Source organism: Diceros bicornis, chromosome 2 (genome assembly GCF_020826845.1).
Source record: "Diceros bicornis minor isolate mBicDic1 chromosome 2, mDicBic1.mat.cur, whole genome shotgun sequence".
Lineage (NCBI taxonomy): Eukaryota > Metazoa > Chordata > Mammalia > Perissodactyla > Rhinocerotidae > Diceros > Diceros bicornis.
Genome location: NC_080741.1, coordinates 269355 through 288012, shown reverse-complemented (window position 1 = coordinate 288012; position 18658 = coordinate 269355). Strand labels below are relative to the sequence as shown.

The 18658-nt window shown below is 47.3% G+C and overlaps 1 protein-coding gene across 8 annotated transcripts in view; it reads right to left on the bottom strand.

Moving 5' to 3' along the window:
* PLCH1 (phospholipase C eta 1) overlaps positions 1–18658 on the bottom strand; it is a 221633-nt gene that overhangs the window by 186024 nt on the left and 16951 nt on the right. For all 8 annotated transcript variants that reach the window (XM_058550512.1, XM_058550540.1, XM_058550559.1 and 5 more), the window contains exon 2: positions 11096–11210. In XM_058550512.1, coding sequence (XP_058406495.1) covers positions 11096–11177 — 82 coding nt within the window. In that variant the 5' untranslated portion in view covers positions 11178–11210. The remainder of the gene's footprint in view (positions 1–11095; positions 11211–18658) is intronic.

Here is an 18658-nt window from a genome sequence, read left to right as displayed (position 1 = left end):
AGATTTTCATGTTTCACTTTTGCCCAAACTAGAGAATAATTACATACTGTATTAAATCAGTAAACTAATCAGGTTAGTTTACTGATCAGACCAATATTGTAGTCAATCAACAACTTCAGTCCAGTGATGCTCACCCGCCAGGGCATCAAAATCACCTGAAGATGAATACACCTGGATATGGACACATGGGTAAATACACAGAGAAGAAGGGAGGGAGGAAGGAAGACATCCGGATCCCACCTTAACTGGGCGTGGGTGGGTGGAGCCCAGCCACCAGCATTTCTTAAGCACCACAGTAGATTCTAATTTATAACCGGAGTTGAGAATCATGACTTAGTCTTTGGTTTTAAAATCCTTTTAAGAAAGTTCAGACTTAAGACACACACTAAGATTAGAGATTATTCTCCTTGCTTCTTTAGTTGTTTCTGTACTCTACAACTTTTCTACAGTGAGCATGTATTGCTATCATCAGAAAAAATAAAGTGAAAAAAAAATTTTAAAGAAAAGCCACATCCACAAAATCGCAAACATATGACTCTTCTGCATTCTCCTGCTTCTTCTGTGTTCAAACACACTACTGTGTCCAAATCTTATTAGATGTGCCCCCTTCCTGAGCCTTCAAGACTCTATAATATAGGCCGTCATCACAAGAAACAGCCATTATCAAACTCACGAATTCTGTAGTTCTGTTGAGACAATGTGTATTTATCACCTTAAGTCTGGGGTTTTCAACCCACTGGAATCTAACTGGCTGCCCCCAGGAACCACCTGGGGAGTTGTAAACCACCCCCCGAGGCCTGGCCACACCAAGACCAATTAAATTAGAACCTCTGGGCTGAGACCCACCCAATGTTTTACATCCGCGGTGATCCCAGTGTGCAGCCATGGCTGGGACCACTGGCTTAAAGAGTTGGTTAACACACGTCTCCACATCTGGAGGTGAGAAGCTTCCAGCTTAAAAGCCCAATACCTTGAAATTCTGACACTGGTGTAATTTCAGAGAACAGTCATTTGTGGATACGCACTGATGTTCAATTTCAAGTTGGCAAGAAATAAAAATAGGACGCTACCCCTATTCTCTCTATAACAGAGAACGTGTTCACTGTTCTCCCTTCTAACTGGACATAAGTTACCATCTTCCACATTTAAATACGAGAAATGCTGAGAACACTGTTATCTGTCAGTCACATATTCCGACCCAACAAAATTGGACAGAAAGTGCTTCCACAGGATCTCTGTAGCTCCTGTGGGTCGGTGCCACTCCTCAGAGGGACTCTGCCGCCCAGGGTCAGGCCTGTCCTCTCACCGGGCCTGCGATTCTCAGATGAAAGGCGGGATGCTGACATTTTCCTTATTTGTAAATCTGAAATAAAAGTGCGTCTTCGTAACTCTTAAAGAAGCCCTGTGCTGTCTGATTATTCTCCTCCCATGCCCCCAGCCCCCTCCCCTCTTCTCTCCCAGAAAACAGGGGCTGCTGTTTGTGCGGGTCTGTTCTCTGCTCTCTGTCTCGGAGAATCACCCCAGAGACAACATTTGCTCTGTGATGGGAGATGTTCAGACACAAGCGGCAGAGAATTTTAATAGCAAGCAAAACACTGCAACTAAAGAGCTTTTACTAATAGTGTAATTTTAATGAGTGAAACCTCCATTTTCAGAGTTGAATAAAATAAACATATATATAACCAACATGGAAATTCTGCAAAGTATTATTAAATGAATTCAAAAAGTCTAAGAAATTCTTTCAAAGAAATGGGTTTGTCCTTCTCCATTTCAACGCATTATACATTTGTAGAAATCTTTTCTAAAGCACCCCAGGATGCTCAGGCTCAGGAAGGAAGGCGCTGTGGTATGCTCAGGCTCGGGAAGGAAGGCGCTGTGGGATGCTCAGGCTCGGGAAGGAAGGCGCTGTGGTATGCTCAGGCTCGGGAAGGAAGGCGCTGTGGGATGCTCAGGCTCGGGAAGGAAGGTCCTGTGGGATGCTCAGGCTCGGGAAGGAAGGCGCTGTGGGATGCTCAGGCTCGGGAAGGAAGGCCCTGTGGGATGCTCAGGCTCGGGAAGGAAGGCACTGTGGGATGCTAAGGCTCGGGAAGGAAGGCGCTGTGGGATGCTCAGGCTCGGGAAGGAAGGCCCTGTGGGATGCTCAGGCTCGGGAAGGAAGGCGCTGTGGGATGCTCAGGCTCGGGAAGGAGGGCGCTGTGGGATGCTCAGGCTCGGGAATGCAGGCCCTGTGGGATGCTCAGGCTCGGGAAGGAAGGCGCTGTGGGATGCTCAGGCTCGGGAAGGAAGGCGCTGTGGGATGCTCAGGCTCGGGAAGGAAGCCCCTGTGGGATGCTCAGGCTCGGGAAGGAAGGCCCTGTGGGATGCTCAGGCTCGGGAAGGAAGGCCCTGTGGGATGCTCAGGCTCGGGAAGGAAGGCGCTGTGGGATGCTCAGGCTCGGGAAGGAAGCCCCTGTGGGATGCTCAGGCTCGGGAAGGAAGGCCCTGTGGGATGCTCAGGCTCGGGAAGGAAGGCCCTGTGGTATGCTGAGGCTCGGGAAGGCAGGCGCTGTGGGATGCTCAGGCTCGGGAAGGAAGGCGCTGTGGGATGCTCAGGCTCGGGAAGGAAGCCCCTGTGGGATGCTCAGGCTCGGGAAGGAAGGTGCTGTGGCATGCCTTCGTTCTCCAAGGCAAAAGCACGCATGAAGGAAAGCAGAGGGTGTGCAGGCAGAGAACCAGGACACAACACAGCACAGTGACTCAGGCCCACCTCACAGAGAGCACGAAACAGCCACATGGTAGGGGTTCTTGTCTCCCCTATGAAAAGAAATGAGTAATTCATTCAGCAATGTTTTATGGAGCACCTGCTGACGGAATGCACTCTCTCAGGTCCTGGAGACACAAGTCAGAACAGGCCCTGCTCTCCTGGAACTTGGAAGGAAGGGGACAGAAACTAAACTGGCTATCATGAAACTGACTGTGTCCTTACAACAGTGACAGTGCAACGAGGCAGCAACACAGGGTGACGGGAGCATGCAGGGGCCTGACCCGGTCTCGGCAGTCAGGAAAGGGTTCTCCGCAGACGGGACCTTCACTGGGACCTGAAGGATGAGCTGAAAGCTGGCTAAGTGAAGGGGCAGGTTTTGCGGGCAAGGAACACAACGGCCAGCGTGGCTGGGGTGCAGAGAGGGAGGGGAAGGCCGGAGAAGGCTGCAAGGCGGACGGCACCACGGGACCAAGGGGAAGGGGGGGACCTGCCTAGACATGTGAGTCTGAGGACGTCGGGAAGGAGGACGGACACGTGGGTATGGAGCAGAGGGGCAGCCTGAGCCAGGGAGGCCCGATGGGAGTTGTCAGCAGAGATGGAGCGGAAGCTGTAGGCGGGGGTGAACCACCTCACAGTCCGCTGTGGGCTTTAAATAACAAACCTGAATACCCCTTTGAGCCATAGTTGGCACCTGTAATAACCTCAAGCACACTTGCTGGAAGGAATGAGTCCTAAGAAAACATGGTCAACCCAACGACTCTTCATTTCACAGTCTGAAGGGACCAACTGCGATGTTTAGTCTTTGCTTTGATAGATGGGAGAAGGAGGTTCTGTGACTACAGATGCGACCACTAATAGTTATTCCCAGGGTCCAAGAAAAAAATCTGGATCTTTTATATAGCTGATTAAATAATAATGCTGCCCTCAAAGAACCCTGAATCGACTCGTGGAAAGACACCTCATTCTCCTGTCAGCCTCTGTGCATACGTTAGGTGCCGAGAGGAAAACACAACTGGGAAAATGAGACAGCAAAGAAAATTAATTATAATTATGGAAATGCAGCTTAAAGAACAAAGGCTTAAATCTGTAACAGTTCTAAGGGGAAATAATTCTCATAAGTAACCATTTAAAATGTGACAAGTCTGCAAATCTGAAGGAAATGCTGACTTTTTTTTAGATATTTCTTCTTCTTTCTAATTTAGTAATTAGAATTGGTATTCCCAAGCATAAAGGAATTAAACAATCAAGGGCCTATCTGCTTGGGGACTCCCAACGGCCACAGTTGAAGAGAAAGAACTTGAGAGTCTAATGGGAAAGGCCGGGCACAGACCTCACCTAACAACATAGGCTTGTTTCCGACAAGAACCAAGGCTCAAGCGTCAAAGACCAAACACGGCTACTTGTCACCCACCCGGGCGTCCCAGGCACCAGGTCTTCAAGTGGCCATTTTGCTGTGGCTTCACCCGATCTTTTCATCCGTTGGTTATTCCAGAACGTGAAGGACCTCAACACGAAAGCATGACAAGAGATCACAGTGGGTTCAGTCATCCAGCAAGATCTTCTCATCAAATTAGATTCCTGACAGGGAAAGGAGGGTGAGATGTCTCCACAGGGATTTTTATAAATCTAGACTTGCCTGGTTCTCATCAATCTGGCTACACAATCTTGCAAGAAGCAAGCACAATAAAGAACACCAGCACCTTTGGGGAAATAAAGTCGCCCTATCCCAAAATGTAAGTGGACAAGGACCAGCCTGGGGTGGCTCTAGAGGGATCCAAGGGAACTGTCAGGGGTGCGGGGGTGGGATTCCATCCATTCACGGGCACCTCACCTGAGCCCTCCTGACGTGCACAGCCCACAGCCTGGAGCAGGAGATACACGCTGAGGACCGAGGTGGGAGGAAGCTCCCCGCACCCAGAGACACGAAGAGCCACGAAACGAACGATGCAGAGACTTCCCATGGCTGTGGGAGCAACTCCCACAGCAGTGTGAGACGGGACAAAAGGAGACTGCTCAGCAGGTCTGGGAAGAGGAAGGAGCAACCTCACACCCCATCCCACCCCCAGAGCCCGCAGCAGCCTGCACAACTCCACGTGAGGAAACATGAGAGAAGAGACAGGGCCGGGCCTGACCTTTGCCCAAGTGTCCTCAGGCAGGGAAGCTGTGCCTCCGACGGAGAGAGTTAGGTGCGGACAACGGGTGGGCTCGAGGGAGACTCAGGTCCTCTCTGAAGGGCCCTTGGTGACAGGCGCCAGGGTGGAACTGACATCCACAGGAGTCCCGACCACCTCACACCATCAGGTACAACAGAGGCCCATGCGGGGGTGGGAGACCTCTGCATCCCCCACCTGTCCTCCCTGTGCCAAAGCCTAAGGAGCTGGGCCTTGAATTCCTCATCAGGGGCAGAAGCTGGCAGACCCAGGGAGCCTCCACCCTCAGCCCCTGGCAGCCAGGCCAGGCCTGTGCTGGAGGGAAGGGAGGACACGGGAGTTCAGTGAGGTTGAGATTAACATTTTAAACTAGATTAGACCCTCGATAACCAAACGCAGCCAGAAAGTAACAGAATCTGCCCAAGATGTTGCAAAGAGGACTTTTAAAAAGCATTAATTGAAGAAAAATAGAACAATTTCACGTATATGCTACACTAAGTTGAGATGCTCCATAAACCAGTCACAAACAGAAGGCCCATCATGGAGAAAGACAGAAAAGAAAAGAACTTTAAATTTTAAAAAATAAATAAATAGCATTTCACGGAGGCTTTGACTGAGAATTTTCTGTATCTCCAAAATGAAGGAGCAGCACATGCTCCCAGAAGGTGATGGACGCGTCTGTTTCACACCAGCTCACATGAAGGTGACAACTGAACCTAAGTATCCACTCCTGGCTCTGATTGTCTCAGATGAGGGAAGAAGGGCATAAATCAATTTGGTCACTCAATTCACAGCAAATTCTCTAATTAGCTTCTAGGGTGAGGAGAGGAAGTCAAAAAACATAAGCCTTTCTTGAAATGTTAGCACTCAGAAAGGAGTGTAGAGGTCACTTGTCCTGAACTGCAGCATTAGGCTGACCTGGAAACTCGGCCCCACAGGGAACAACTCACCCAAAGCAGCCTGCTGGCGGGTGGCCCGGAGGAGCCTCGTGGTCGGGCCTGCCTGTGCCCTCAGTGCCTCTGGCTTCTCTGCAGGACACACCTGAGCATCACAGACCTGCGGACGTGCCCCACCCTTCCTGCCTTGGTGGCCATGGTGGGGGCGGGGGGTGGCTAAGTAGGAATCTAGTTCCATTATCATCTATAAAATGTAAATGACTCAATTCACTTTCTCCTTAAAACACAGCTTCTTTTTTTAACTCGTTCTCTCAACTTGTCTTTGAAATTTTTTCCACGCAGTATCCCTCTCCAAGAGATAATACTTTTGATCTTAGTGACGCTCACTGTCACTGCGTTAACAGGAGTTCTGTGTGCACTAGAGTCTTCTGGACCTAGAAGTGGATGTTGTACAGTCGTTCCCTGGAAAAGCCAGGCTTCATCCCAGGAAGAAACGACACTCTAACACCATCTGGCAGTGCCCACACTCCCTACAGCAGGCCGGCTGCCCAAGTCGCAACTTGCTAATAAACTGGCCTAAATTAATGAGAACATAACTCACTTCTGCATAATTTCATAAATTCACTTCACATTTACCAGGCAGGATCTGGCATTCTTCTTTCTTTTTCCAATAAAGATGGAATTTCAGCGAGGGGGAACTTCTCCACTCTTCTTTTCAAATATAATGACATTTGTCCTGAAAGCTTGCTTGTCAGTCCTAGCTGCTGGTCTCTCCATGGTCACCAGGCACTCGTGAGCAACCCTACACACACACACACAGACAGACACACACACACACACACACACACACCTCTCTCCCTACAGGGAAATGGAGCTTTTTGCCAGTGCAAAGCTAAGTGCAAAGTTTACAGTCAAAAGGAAGTCCTTCCCCCTCTCCCTCCTCATCCTGCCAGCCTTTCCTTTCCACGTCCTGGCCTGGAGGACACTTCCCTTCACCACACACCCATCCTGATGTTGACACACAGGGGCCTCAGACACTGCTGCTACAGGGAGCTGTGGAATCTGGCAAAACCTTCACTTTAGAGACAGGGAAACTGAGAATCCCCCAGGTGACAAAGGCGACACAGTCAGCAGGGAACTAGAACTCGTCTTGGTCCCTGTCCAGCCTCCTTTCCTCACAGACTGGCAGTCAAGTCTCTATCCTCACATCGCAGACCAGGCCTGTCCAGAAAGAGGAGGCTGGATAGAAACTAATTCATTTAATTAATTAACTAAAGTAATTAAGTTTCATTAGAAGGTTGTTGTGAGGCAGTAAAAGTACATAAAAGGTACTTTTTTAAGAGACATTAATAAGAGAACTATCCTTAATCTTATCCTTTGACAGTAAGAGACACTCATAATTCAATTCAGAACCTTTCTAGTCTAGATTTGTGATGGTCATTCACAAACATTCATATAACAACATGATAGCAACAGAAATAAATTTCAATGTAACAAGCTGGGATGATACCAAAATAACTTAAAGGAAAGCAATTAATAATTTTTTCCAACATCACAATTATAACCAGCAGTGCATGAAAACAAAATTTAAATCACTTCCAAGTATATTCTATTAAGGAACTCAAATATTTGGAAAAACTTATGTGCATAAGAAATTGTGTATATTAATTGCAAATATACTGATTATTGGCTTAAGAATCTGTGTCCTAGGTCAAAGAAAAATGTTGCAATTCGCTGCAACCAAGAAAAACAGCTGAGGGTATAGGTAATTTTCAAATAAGAATAATTTATAAAAGTAGAAGCCAGTGGGCCGGCCCCGTGGCTTGGCGGCTGGGTGTGTGCGCTCTGCTGCTGGCGACCCGGGTTCGGATCCCGGGCGTGCACCGACGCACTGCTTGTCCGGCCATGCTGAGGCCGCGTCCCACATGCAGCAACTAGAGGGATGTGCTGCCGTGACATACGACTATCTACTGGGGCTTTGGTGGAAAAATAAATAAATAAATAAAATTAAAAAAAAAAAAAAGTAGAAGCCAGTGAAGCAAAGTCCACACTCCACAAATCACTCTTGGCCCAAGTGTGTTCTCTATTTCACACATTTCAGGAGAATAAACACCAAGTGGAGAAAACCTCAGTGACTGGCTGCTTTGACAGGTGCACAATCCCTCTGGATTCGAAAGAGTCCCTAAAAATCTGGGCACAGGAGAGACAAGGGGGAAATAAACAACAGCTTCGCATGATTCCTAACAGGCTCCTCTCATCACGGACACAGAAGTCGGTCGGCTCAGCCAGCTCACCACTGTCAGCCAGCACACACCACTTCCCGACTTTCCCAGAGCTTCCATCCCTACGTCAGGACTGCTAGAAGATGAAATAGTAGATAAAAGACCGACAGACGATGAACAGTGTTTTCTCTGGGTGGTGGGATTGTGGGCAATTTTCACAATTGTTTCAAGGAGGACATACCACCTCTACACTCAGAAAATGAGGCTACGAATACGTCTTATGAACTATGAAACAGTATACAGTCGTGCATTTTTATTTTAAGTTTTACTGACCATTTTAGCCTGCAGAGTCTTCATTTTAATGTAGCTCTTTTCTCCTGGGAATACTGCTTAAATCTGTGTATATAAAGAGTCTGGCTCACACGATCTGTACAGCTGAGTCTGCATGTCCTAAAAGTCTCTTATCTTGCAGAGGAAATGGTTCTTTTCTGTTTATCATGAAGAGATTCTGTTTCTTTCTGTCTGGACTGATTTGGTTATGTAGAAGAGTCATCAACATGGACAAGGAGAAGCCAAGCTGGCAAGCAAGAAGCACCCCACTGCTCACTCCAAGTGCCCGACTCACAGCGTCCTGTCCCCCTTCTCAGAACGTTCTGAACCCTCCACAAAGACAGCATCACTAGGGCTCCCTCGGCTTAAAATACACCAGGACTTCTCACGATCGTCCAGTGAGGTCAGTAAGTTCCTGTCTCAACAGGCAATAACTTTCTGCACAGGTGAATACAGAGGAAGAGCAGGTGTATTCTTTCCCAAATTACATACCCTTAGGCAAAGACATCCAAAGTGATATTTTACAGTATTGGAAATACTTAAAGCCATCGCTTTATTATAAACGAACAGATCATAATTCTACTTGGCTTGAATCCTTTTAATGTCGGGAAGATTTACTTTCTCTAAATCCTCGCAAAGGAGTAATTCTCAGAGGCGACAAGTAACTATGCATGTTTTCTGTACTCTGCTGCCCTCCTGCGTACCTGCTGCTTAGTGACGAGGGAGCTCACAAAAGAACAGCCACTAATTCTCAGAAGCATGACAGTGGAATCTCAGAGAGAACCAGAAAGAACCTCAGAACCGCAGGGACCAGCACGCTCATTTCAGAGGAGAGACTGAGAACCTGAAGGATCATATGACTTGCTCAAGATCATACACTGAGCGTTAACAGCAGAGCAAATACTACCAAATAGAACTTAAACCTCTCAGAGTGTTAATTTCTCCCTCAAATTATGAAATGGAAACGGCAGCCTGGAAGAAAAGAAATCGTGAGGTTTTGGGGGTAAGCAGATCAGGGTCTGAATTTTAGATTACCACTTCACAACCTCAGTTTCCCCATCCACAAAATGGATGAATGATGACTGCTGCAAAGGTGTTGAAAGGATTCGATATGACAGTGTTCGTTGAGCCCTCAGCACAAGCATCTGCAATAGAGTGATACACTAAGTGTGGTACAATGGCTAAATACGCACGAAATCGTTTTCAAATCGTTACAGCCTTTGAGATCTCTGGACAGAGACATTCTAAAAAACTGAACGAAAGCTTTAAATCTGAACTTTTTCAAAACTGGCACAAAATAAAATGAAAAATAAAGCTAGTTTTTCTAACTCTTATGTTTCTTTGACTATCAAATCTATTGTTTTTTTGTCTTTTGTTTTTTTGTGTGTGTGTGTGAGGGAGATTAGCCCTGAGCTAACATCTGTTGTCAATTCTCCTCTTTTTGCTGAGAAGATTGGCCCTGGGCTGACATCCATGCCCATCTTCCTCTATTTTGTATATGGGACACCTGCCACAGCATGGCTTGACAAGTGGTGCGTCCGTCCATGCCCAAGATCCAAACCTGTGAACCCCCAGGCCGCCAAGCGGAGCGCGCGCACTTAACTGCTATGCACCGGGCCAGCCCAAATCTATTCTTTTTTCATACAACTAAAGTTGTAACAGAAAGTACCACACAGCAAACACTGTATGAGATGAAGCAGTGAACAGGACCCTTAGATCAGGTTTACAAGAACACGAGGCAGAACTCGGGGCCACGGTGTAAGGTCACGATTCCCATCTCCCTCGTAAGGGCCCTTCCCCACTGCAAGGCCCAGAGAGCCGGCCTGCAGACATGAGGCCGGAGCTTTAGTCCTGGCCTTGCTAGAAATCACGTCCACCTGGGCAGTCCCACAGCGAGGGGGAGGATGAATGTGAAAAGACACAGGAAAGTCTAAAGCACTTTAGTGAAGTAAGCTTAAGTTTACCTTAAACTTAATTAAAGCAATAATAAACATTAAGGCTGTCACCAAATTGAGGAAGAAAAGCCAAACTTAGAAAGGTGAAGACAGCTTAGACCACAGAATTGTTAAATACACTCCACTCCCCACAAAACTCTTCTCTGTAATCTCACCAGTTCTTGACGGAGATTACTCCAAAAATTCTGGCAACACATAAATCTCTGGCTCCTACATAAATTTCACTCAAGGGCATCCTGACAGCAGGGTAGACACAGCTTTTCCTCGACTGTATACCACAAAACAAACACACCAGCAGGGCAAAGGCAATTCATCTTGTTTGCCATGAAAATGACTAATATTGATTACTCTCTGATTCACGACTGCTGTGACCCACCCTGATAGTGATGGTTGGGTGCTGCGAACAGTCTGCTTGTGGACGTGGCCTGATGAGCCAGACCCAAGCTGGGGATAAGCACACCAGTACCTGCAAGGCCACAGTGGGCCCAGACCTCCACCATTCAAACTTCAGGAGGGATGCCACTGGAGTGGACACGTAGCACAAGAGGAAAGGCCCTGACGCGGACCAACCTGTGAGGAGAGAGCGTAACACCACCACAGCTGTCGGGGTGGGCACACTGCTCACCCCAGTAGGGGGCGTGCCCAAGGGGGCTTCTCGGGTGACTGTCCATCAACAGGTTCACTCGGGCTCTCGGATCAACCCCACAGTTATACCCTATCTGCATCCAGAGTGCTGGAATCAAGCAGTGTCAGAACCAACATAGAAGATCCAGCTCCCTAAATACAGAAGGCAGCTCACCGTGAAACACACTGTTGTCCACCAGAAAATGCCTGCGGTACTGCGCTCGGCTCCTCCGCTCCACGTTCCAGTAGCTCATCATCAGACTTCTGACACAGCATCAAACCAAAGTGCCCTGTCGAGGAAATGGAGAGACAACAATGAAGAAAACGGCAGCCACACACTCATTCTGGCCGTGTAATGCCATCAGTTACTGGCACAGCTTCTCCACGGGGAGCCAGAATCCCCGCGCTCCCAGAAACTGCCCACAAATCTCCCCAGGGGTAGGGTGCCACTTAACACACAATACAGTAGCTTTTTCAAATAGCCCCTTTCAGGGCTCAAAGTTACTGCCGTCCCCAGGGAAAATAAATCCACCTTCAGGAACAAGTTCAGGACTGGTTTACATGCCCCAGGCCTTACCCATGTTCATATTCAGCCAGGACCCAACCCAGTCGGCGCTGGTAACTTCTTGGGAAATTTCAGTGGCAGGAAGGGAGTACCATTCCCAGCTCCTGAATTCTGGGTCAATACCACTCTGGTGGACTACGCGATCAGTCCATGGAAATCCTGGAACTCACAACAGCGTCCACGCAGCCACGGGCAAACCAAACACAGTGACAAAGGCTGCCTCCCTCTGTTGGGTTCATTACAGTGTCCAGTCAGGGCCACTGTGGCCTGCACCTGCCCGGGCGGAACTTACTGGTGTGACCAGAGCCGGCACAGGCCTCGAGCCGGTGACCTGCCTCTCCACAGCGCTCACTCGAGCAAGGACTTGAAAAGCAGAGATCCGAGCTGATGAATTAAACTCCTCCAAAAGCTGACATGTATACCCCTGAACAAGGCCCTCTTTGTTCTCAAGAGTTGGCTAAGCAACTTTTCAGAATTCCAGCTTCTTTCCTAGTCAAAGAATAAAGCCAGGAAAGATCAAGCAAGGCTGGGGCAAAAGAAAACCCGCAGGTGGGAACAACCTGTCATCTGTCCTGTTGAATCAATCGAGAGCTCTGTAAAGTTCTCCGGGAGGAAGCTGGCCGCACTCTGGAAACAATCAATCCGCAGAGCCATGTGTCCACTCGAGGAACCGCACGGCGAGGGCTCCGAGGCTTCTGTCAAGCTCCTTGCTCCCTGGGCTCCTTCTGACCGTCCCCAACAGTGGGCTTTCAAACTCTACCCCATCCTGCCTCTTCTCTGGCTCCACGCTGACTCCCCCTTCTTCCTGCCCCATCCCCACCTGCTGGATCTGGCTGTTTTTCCTCCTCCCTCAGCCCGAGGGCGAGGCCCATCACGCTCAGATAACAGCTCCTATGGGACCAATCATAAAATATGACAGAAAACAGACGTTTACGGAGCCAGCCTCTGTCCTCTCCCCACCCAATACTGCACAAGCATCTCTTAAAAACAATAGTTATATATGCTCATTAATTTAAAAAAAAAAACAATACTGAAATTCATCAAATTTTTTTTTTAATTGAAAAATTCCCTCTTCCCTCATTTCATGTTCCTCTCCTGGAATGACCACTTGGTTTGGTGTGTATCATTCCAGTTCTCTTTCTATGCGTTCACTTATCTATTTGTACATACATTCATGTATGTAATTTGGAAGACTTTTATATTTTTAATAAAAATATCGTTTTTCAAGAATTGGAAATAATTTTCAGTAATATCTGCAGTAACCATTTCCTACCAAAAGCATATTTATGATTGACAATAGAACCATTTTAAGTTATATGGAAGTAAAGAGAACCCTGTCTGTATTCATGCTCATCTCTCCTTGCTACTTGATCTTACGGTTTCACATGTCATTCTTCATGAAACTACTGCCCTCTCTGTTCATCCTCAATTCAAGGGAGAAGGGGTGAGAAGAGGACGAAAGAATAATGTGCATGGTATAGAGAGAGGAAAACACTTGCACACACCTGACTCTCGTGTGGCCCTTCCTGTAACCGCACGAAAGAAGAGAAGGTGTCGGACTCACCTGCTGCTGGAAAAGGTAGCAATGGACTTGAAATCCTGTCATCAGGTCCCAAACCCAAGGCTCTAGCCCTGCCAGGCCAGAGGAGCTAGACTGTCACGTAATGTGGAGGTTTTTTAACAAATCCTACGAATTATTTTCATTCCTCCCTTCAAACGGAGGAATCTAATTCACCTTCCTTTGAATACGGGCTGGACTCAGTGACTCATTTCTAACAAAATCAGTTGGAATTGATGCTATGAGTCTTCCAAGACTAGGTCATAAAAAACATACAGTTTCTGCCTGGCTCCCTGTCTCTCTGAATGCTTCCCCTGGGAACCCAGCCACGAGTCATAGGAAACGTGCACGTTCCAGCTGATAGCCCCAGCGAGGCCAACAGCCAACATCAACCCAGACATGTGAGTGAATGGAACCCAGCCTTCAAGTCTTCCAGACGAGGCCCCAAATGCAGAGGAGGACACGCCATCCCTCTGTACCCCATCTGTATTTCTGACCCAGAGAGATAGCAAAAGATAGTAACTATTGTTTTAAGACACTGAGATTTGGAGTAATTTGTTACATAGCAATAGAAAATGAATATAAGCACCACCCTCAGATCCATCCAATAAGGGTATGGACCTGCAACAACGTGAGGACAGAAACACAAACCACAGAGATGTATTAATACTGAGATATCTGAGCACTGGTTCACATCAGTGGACCAGGCTTTCCAACATCCGGATCTTTCTGCTCACACTGTAATCACCGCTCTTTTCTTCGAGGGCTGGGTAAAATGCCACTGCCTCCCTGAAAGGCCCCCCGGAGTCTCTCCCTCCAATTTACCTAAAACACTCTCCCGCACTGAACTATCATAATCCCATCTGCCAACTACAGAGCACCTACTCTCCACCAAGAACTGGGTCAGCTTTACACCTGTGGGCCTCAGCCGCGAGTGCACATCAGAACCAATCACTGGGAAGCCTGGGAACCCCGACCCCCAGTCCCCCAGACCAATTACATCAAATCTCTTGGGGTGGACTCAGGCCTCCTGGGTCTCACGGCCCCACAGGTGACTCCCACACGAGACAAAGCTGGTAGCCACTCTTTGTACACTTTCTCTCTGCTCCTTGAAGACCCCTGCAGGCAGTGCTCTCAGGACGAGGGGACTCAGAGTGTAAACGGCTGAGCACAGGGAGAAGCAGCTGACCCTGCGGCCCCCCGGGCCGTGTGCCCCCTACTCTGGCTGACTCTTATCTGGCTGGTCTTATCTCTGTGGGCATCTGCTTGCCGAAGGGCAGGCTGGAGGCTGCCACAGGCCCTCAGGGAAGGTCAGCATCACCTTCATTGTGTGCCCCATTTCCTGGGTTCCACCAGTGAGAGACTGAAGGAAGTAAGTGCCCACTCTGGCCTCCAGAATCAGAGCAAATGATTTTAAAATTTAGAGAGAGTGGAGGAGGAGACAACGAATGAGGTAGTAGGTCTGGGGCAGGGAAGAGAGAGCTGAGCAATCGACCCAGTCTCAGCTTCAACTGGATTAGGATGACGAGCCAGGAACAGTGCTCATTAAGGGGAGGTAACCGAAGGGACCTTAGAAACCAGCGAAGCCCCATGGCCGGTGGGGCGGCCAGGAGGGAAGTGGGGCCCAGAGGGGACGTATGACGAGCACTGCCGGCCTTGGTCAAGCCAGCAGCAAACCAGCCTTGCAGTCCCAAGAGGGAGCCTTCACGGTCCCTCTGTGTGAACACAATGGGCAAAAACATCTACGAAAATAGACTTTCAGGGACTTGTCAAACAATTACAATTTAAATTACATCAGAGATGTATTTCCATTGCACTCTGTACTCAATTTGAAGTTGTTCGGTCAATATTCAGGCAAAAGCAAAGATGTTTAAAAACTGATTTTTTTAACTTTCTTTTGGGGCTTACAAAATGCTACTCCTCCTCCTAAGAAGTCTACGTAATACACATGTTACATTTAGAACTCTCTAGAACATGCAGATCCCAATCCTTGACTGTCACAAAAATAACTCACAGTGACTAAGGAACATTCCGTAGAGAAATGACTGACCGTTATTAAAACGAGTTTCACATTCCGCCTCCAGAATAAGGTTAATGTAGATTTTTTTTGTTTTTTAGTGGATGGTTAAGTTATAGGAAATACCATACATATATGTATATAAAAACCATGTATTTATTTATTATATATGTATTTTATTTACCATTAACAACTTATTTTTATCCATTTTTAGAGTTTGAAACACACAGAAAAGCTCAAAAAACTTAAATAGTGATACCACCCACCACCCAAAAACGACTACCGGGGACACTGCAGTCTATTTTTTTTTTAAACACAAACGAAAGCCAATTATTTTGTAGTCTACTTTTTTGCACTTAATAACTTACTAATATATTATGACATTCTAGCCATATCAATAAACATTCTTCTACAGAACATATATGTGATTTGAAAAAGAAACTGTAACCAACTCTACTCAGAGACTCCGAACCCCAATAAGAACTAAAAGGAGCCACGTAAGCTTGCAGAGCGGATTCCTCAGATGGACTAAATTTATCTAAAAAGTTTACATGCTCCAAAGCTCACTTTATAATCATTCTACATTTCTTTATTTTTATCCGTGGGTACATGACCAAAGTTGCCGGCATCACACGGCAGGCCAGTCATAGACCAGCAGGAAGTTAAATCCTAATTTAACTAAAGCCCCCATGAAAAAGCTCACAGCGGCTGTGCCTCCCTCTGGCTTTCCTCTAGGAAACTCCTTCTCCACTTTCTGTCCATGAGATTTAGCTGGTGTCAGCTCCATCCCGATTCAGGTGGGCTCGTGGCTCAGGCCTGCCAATCAGAGAAGTGCATCTTCCAGGCCATAGCAGAGGAGGCCCACATGGCCCGTTTCAGATCACTGAGAGGCAGGCACAGATTTCTATTCAAACTGTTGGAGAAAAGAAACTTCTTTTTCTGTTGGACTTGAAGTTGTGAGACTGTGAAGTTGTGAAGCCTCAAAACCTAGTCCTCCTGGCAGCCATCCTGTCACTACAAGGGGAAAATCCGTGTGAGACTGGATCCAACCCAGAGGAATGAAGAGAAACTAAGTCCTGTTGACATCATTTCAGTCATACGTGAAGCTAGAGCTATCCCTGCACTTTTTAGTTAAATGAGGCAGTACATTCTCTTTTCTGCTTTGTTTAGTTGTGTTTAAGCCACACTGAGTGGGTTTTCTGTCACTTGCAACCAAAGAGTCCTGACTGATTAAAACTATAGAGAACCCACCTAGCGCTCACGAGCTCTCCATTCTGATGAGAAGTGTCAGCAGAGCCAAATGTATAGACAACCCACCTAGTGGTCATGAGCTCTCCATTCTGATGAGAAGTGTCAGCAGAGCCAAATGTATAGAGAATCCACCTAGTGGTCATGAACTGTCCATTCTGGTTTCAACTATAAAAACTGACTCACTGGGGGATCTTGGGCAAGTTTTGAAGTGGTCTTCTCTGAGTTTCAAAATATGAATCTGTATTTACTTGGGCTTTCCCTAGGGATATTTTCCATTCAGGTCCTTTGTTCTGGTAGTAAAGGACGCCCTCACACCCTCTGAAGCCGTATTTAAGCAGAGCAAAACCTGTAACCTTATCTTCATCTTTAGATTCCCTTAGCTGTTTCTTACTGTGAGGCAAATCTATGTCAACTGCTTTAACATGAGTTTTATGAAACACCACAAATGTGTTCAAGTCACTTGAATGGCTTAATAAAGACAAGCTATTCAAGCTCATACATGGAACTCAGAGTTCTAACAACCTGCTAAAGGGAAAAAAGAAATAGGAAAATCTAAAAGAAAACTATGTAGAGGGATAGACATTCTGTGTGTGTATATATCTACAGATAGTAGAGGGGTTTGTCGAGGTCATGCCGACTGCCATCTCCACTCTCTATCTACTGCGACTCCTATCACCACAGCCCACTCAGAAACCCACACCCTCAGTCTCATTCTTTTACAATCTTTCTTAATAATAATATATTATCTGTAAATCTCTTTTTGGCTATACAATATTTCCATCTTATCTTTTTAAAAAATGACCCTTACGATAGCCCTATGAGTCACAAACTCATGTCTTCAGACTCCAAATCCACTGTCCCCACCCAGGGCTACACCCTGTCCAGCAGTGTGTCCTCCTCAACACGCTGCTTCCCGCTGGAAAGCACCCAGAGCTGTAATACGACAGACAAGACTAATTCTTCCCACCTCCACTATTCAGTCCAGCTCCACTATGGGCCAGTGAAGAAGAAGAGACAGAGATGACTAAATGAATCGTTACTTATTCAAGAAATGCGTACCTTGTTCCTCCAGCCAGGAGCCTCTGGGGTGCACAGACTGGAGAGGATCAAAGCGTCGGCCCTTTGAGTATAAAATGGTGGGAGGTTTTCTGCAATGAAATTTGAGTGAGCTACTTGGACCAAGTTCAGAAACACCAAGGCCAGACACCACGGGAAAACTGAGGGGTGCATGTGTCCCCCAAATCCTAACAACAAGGAAGGAGGCTACAGCCAGAAATAAAACATAAACTCACCCTGTTGTCGGAAAATGCAACTAGTTCATGGGAGGCGGTAAGGCATCAAGGGGCAATGCAAGCAAGCGTGAGGGATGTCCAGAGGCCAGAGCTGCAGTCCTCCCTCGCTTCGGCTGCCTCGTCTATGCGACAGAAGAGGGGTGCTGGTGAATGAGGCGCTCTCTCAGAGCTTCCAACCTGAATATGCCACATTCTATCAATAAGGATTACGGGCAACCCCTCCCTAATACCCCAACCCACTCATCTTTAATTATAAATTAAAACAGCCCTGAGACACCACAGAATTAATTCCCATTAACAGGACAGCACTTCACTGATGTGGAGAATGCTGATTCCCTCCTCTTCAAGCCTTGCTGAGAGACAAAAGACATAATTAATAGGCTCTGAAGTCATATTCGTAGAACAGTAAGTGCTTATAAACAGGAAGGCAAGGGGAAAAGTCCCAAACTGTGTCCTGCACCTCACAGCCTCTGACACAACACGTTTGGGAATTTTTGCACCATGGTATCCCGAAAGGTTGAGAATTCAAACTAAATCCACTTAAAAGCTAAGATTTCAAAGACAGCTGCTCTTCTCATTTCTCCACTACTTTTAAGACAAACAACATAGAGAATGACACAGTGCAGGGATGGGTGGGAGGGGCAGCCCTCCTCCTGTGGCCCAGTCCCCTGCGGACAGCTTCCCCAGCAGCTCAGAAGCCCGGGTCAGGCCCAAGGCCTGTCAGAGGGGCCCACCCCACTCTGCAGATGCAGGTCACTGTCCTCCCCTCCCCCTCCATCACAAACTCCCTCGCCCACTTCCCACAGGTCCAAGCACTGCCACACTGGTTGTTACAGGGCTCTGCAAACAGCCTAATTCCACAGCTAGCCCCTCCAGCCATGTACACAAAGGGAAAGAAATAAAAGGTACTTCGTTCATTTTTTTAAGGCTCACAGGAGACACCACTAAACCCCAAGTTCCAGGTGTGTTTTCTTTTCTATAAAGCAGCTGAAAACGCTCTTGTTGAGCAATGAGATACACTGTCCACCCTCCAAAGACCCTGGATGCTTCATTTG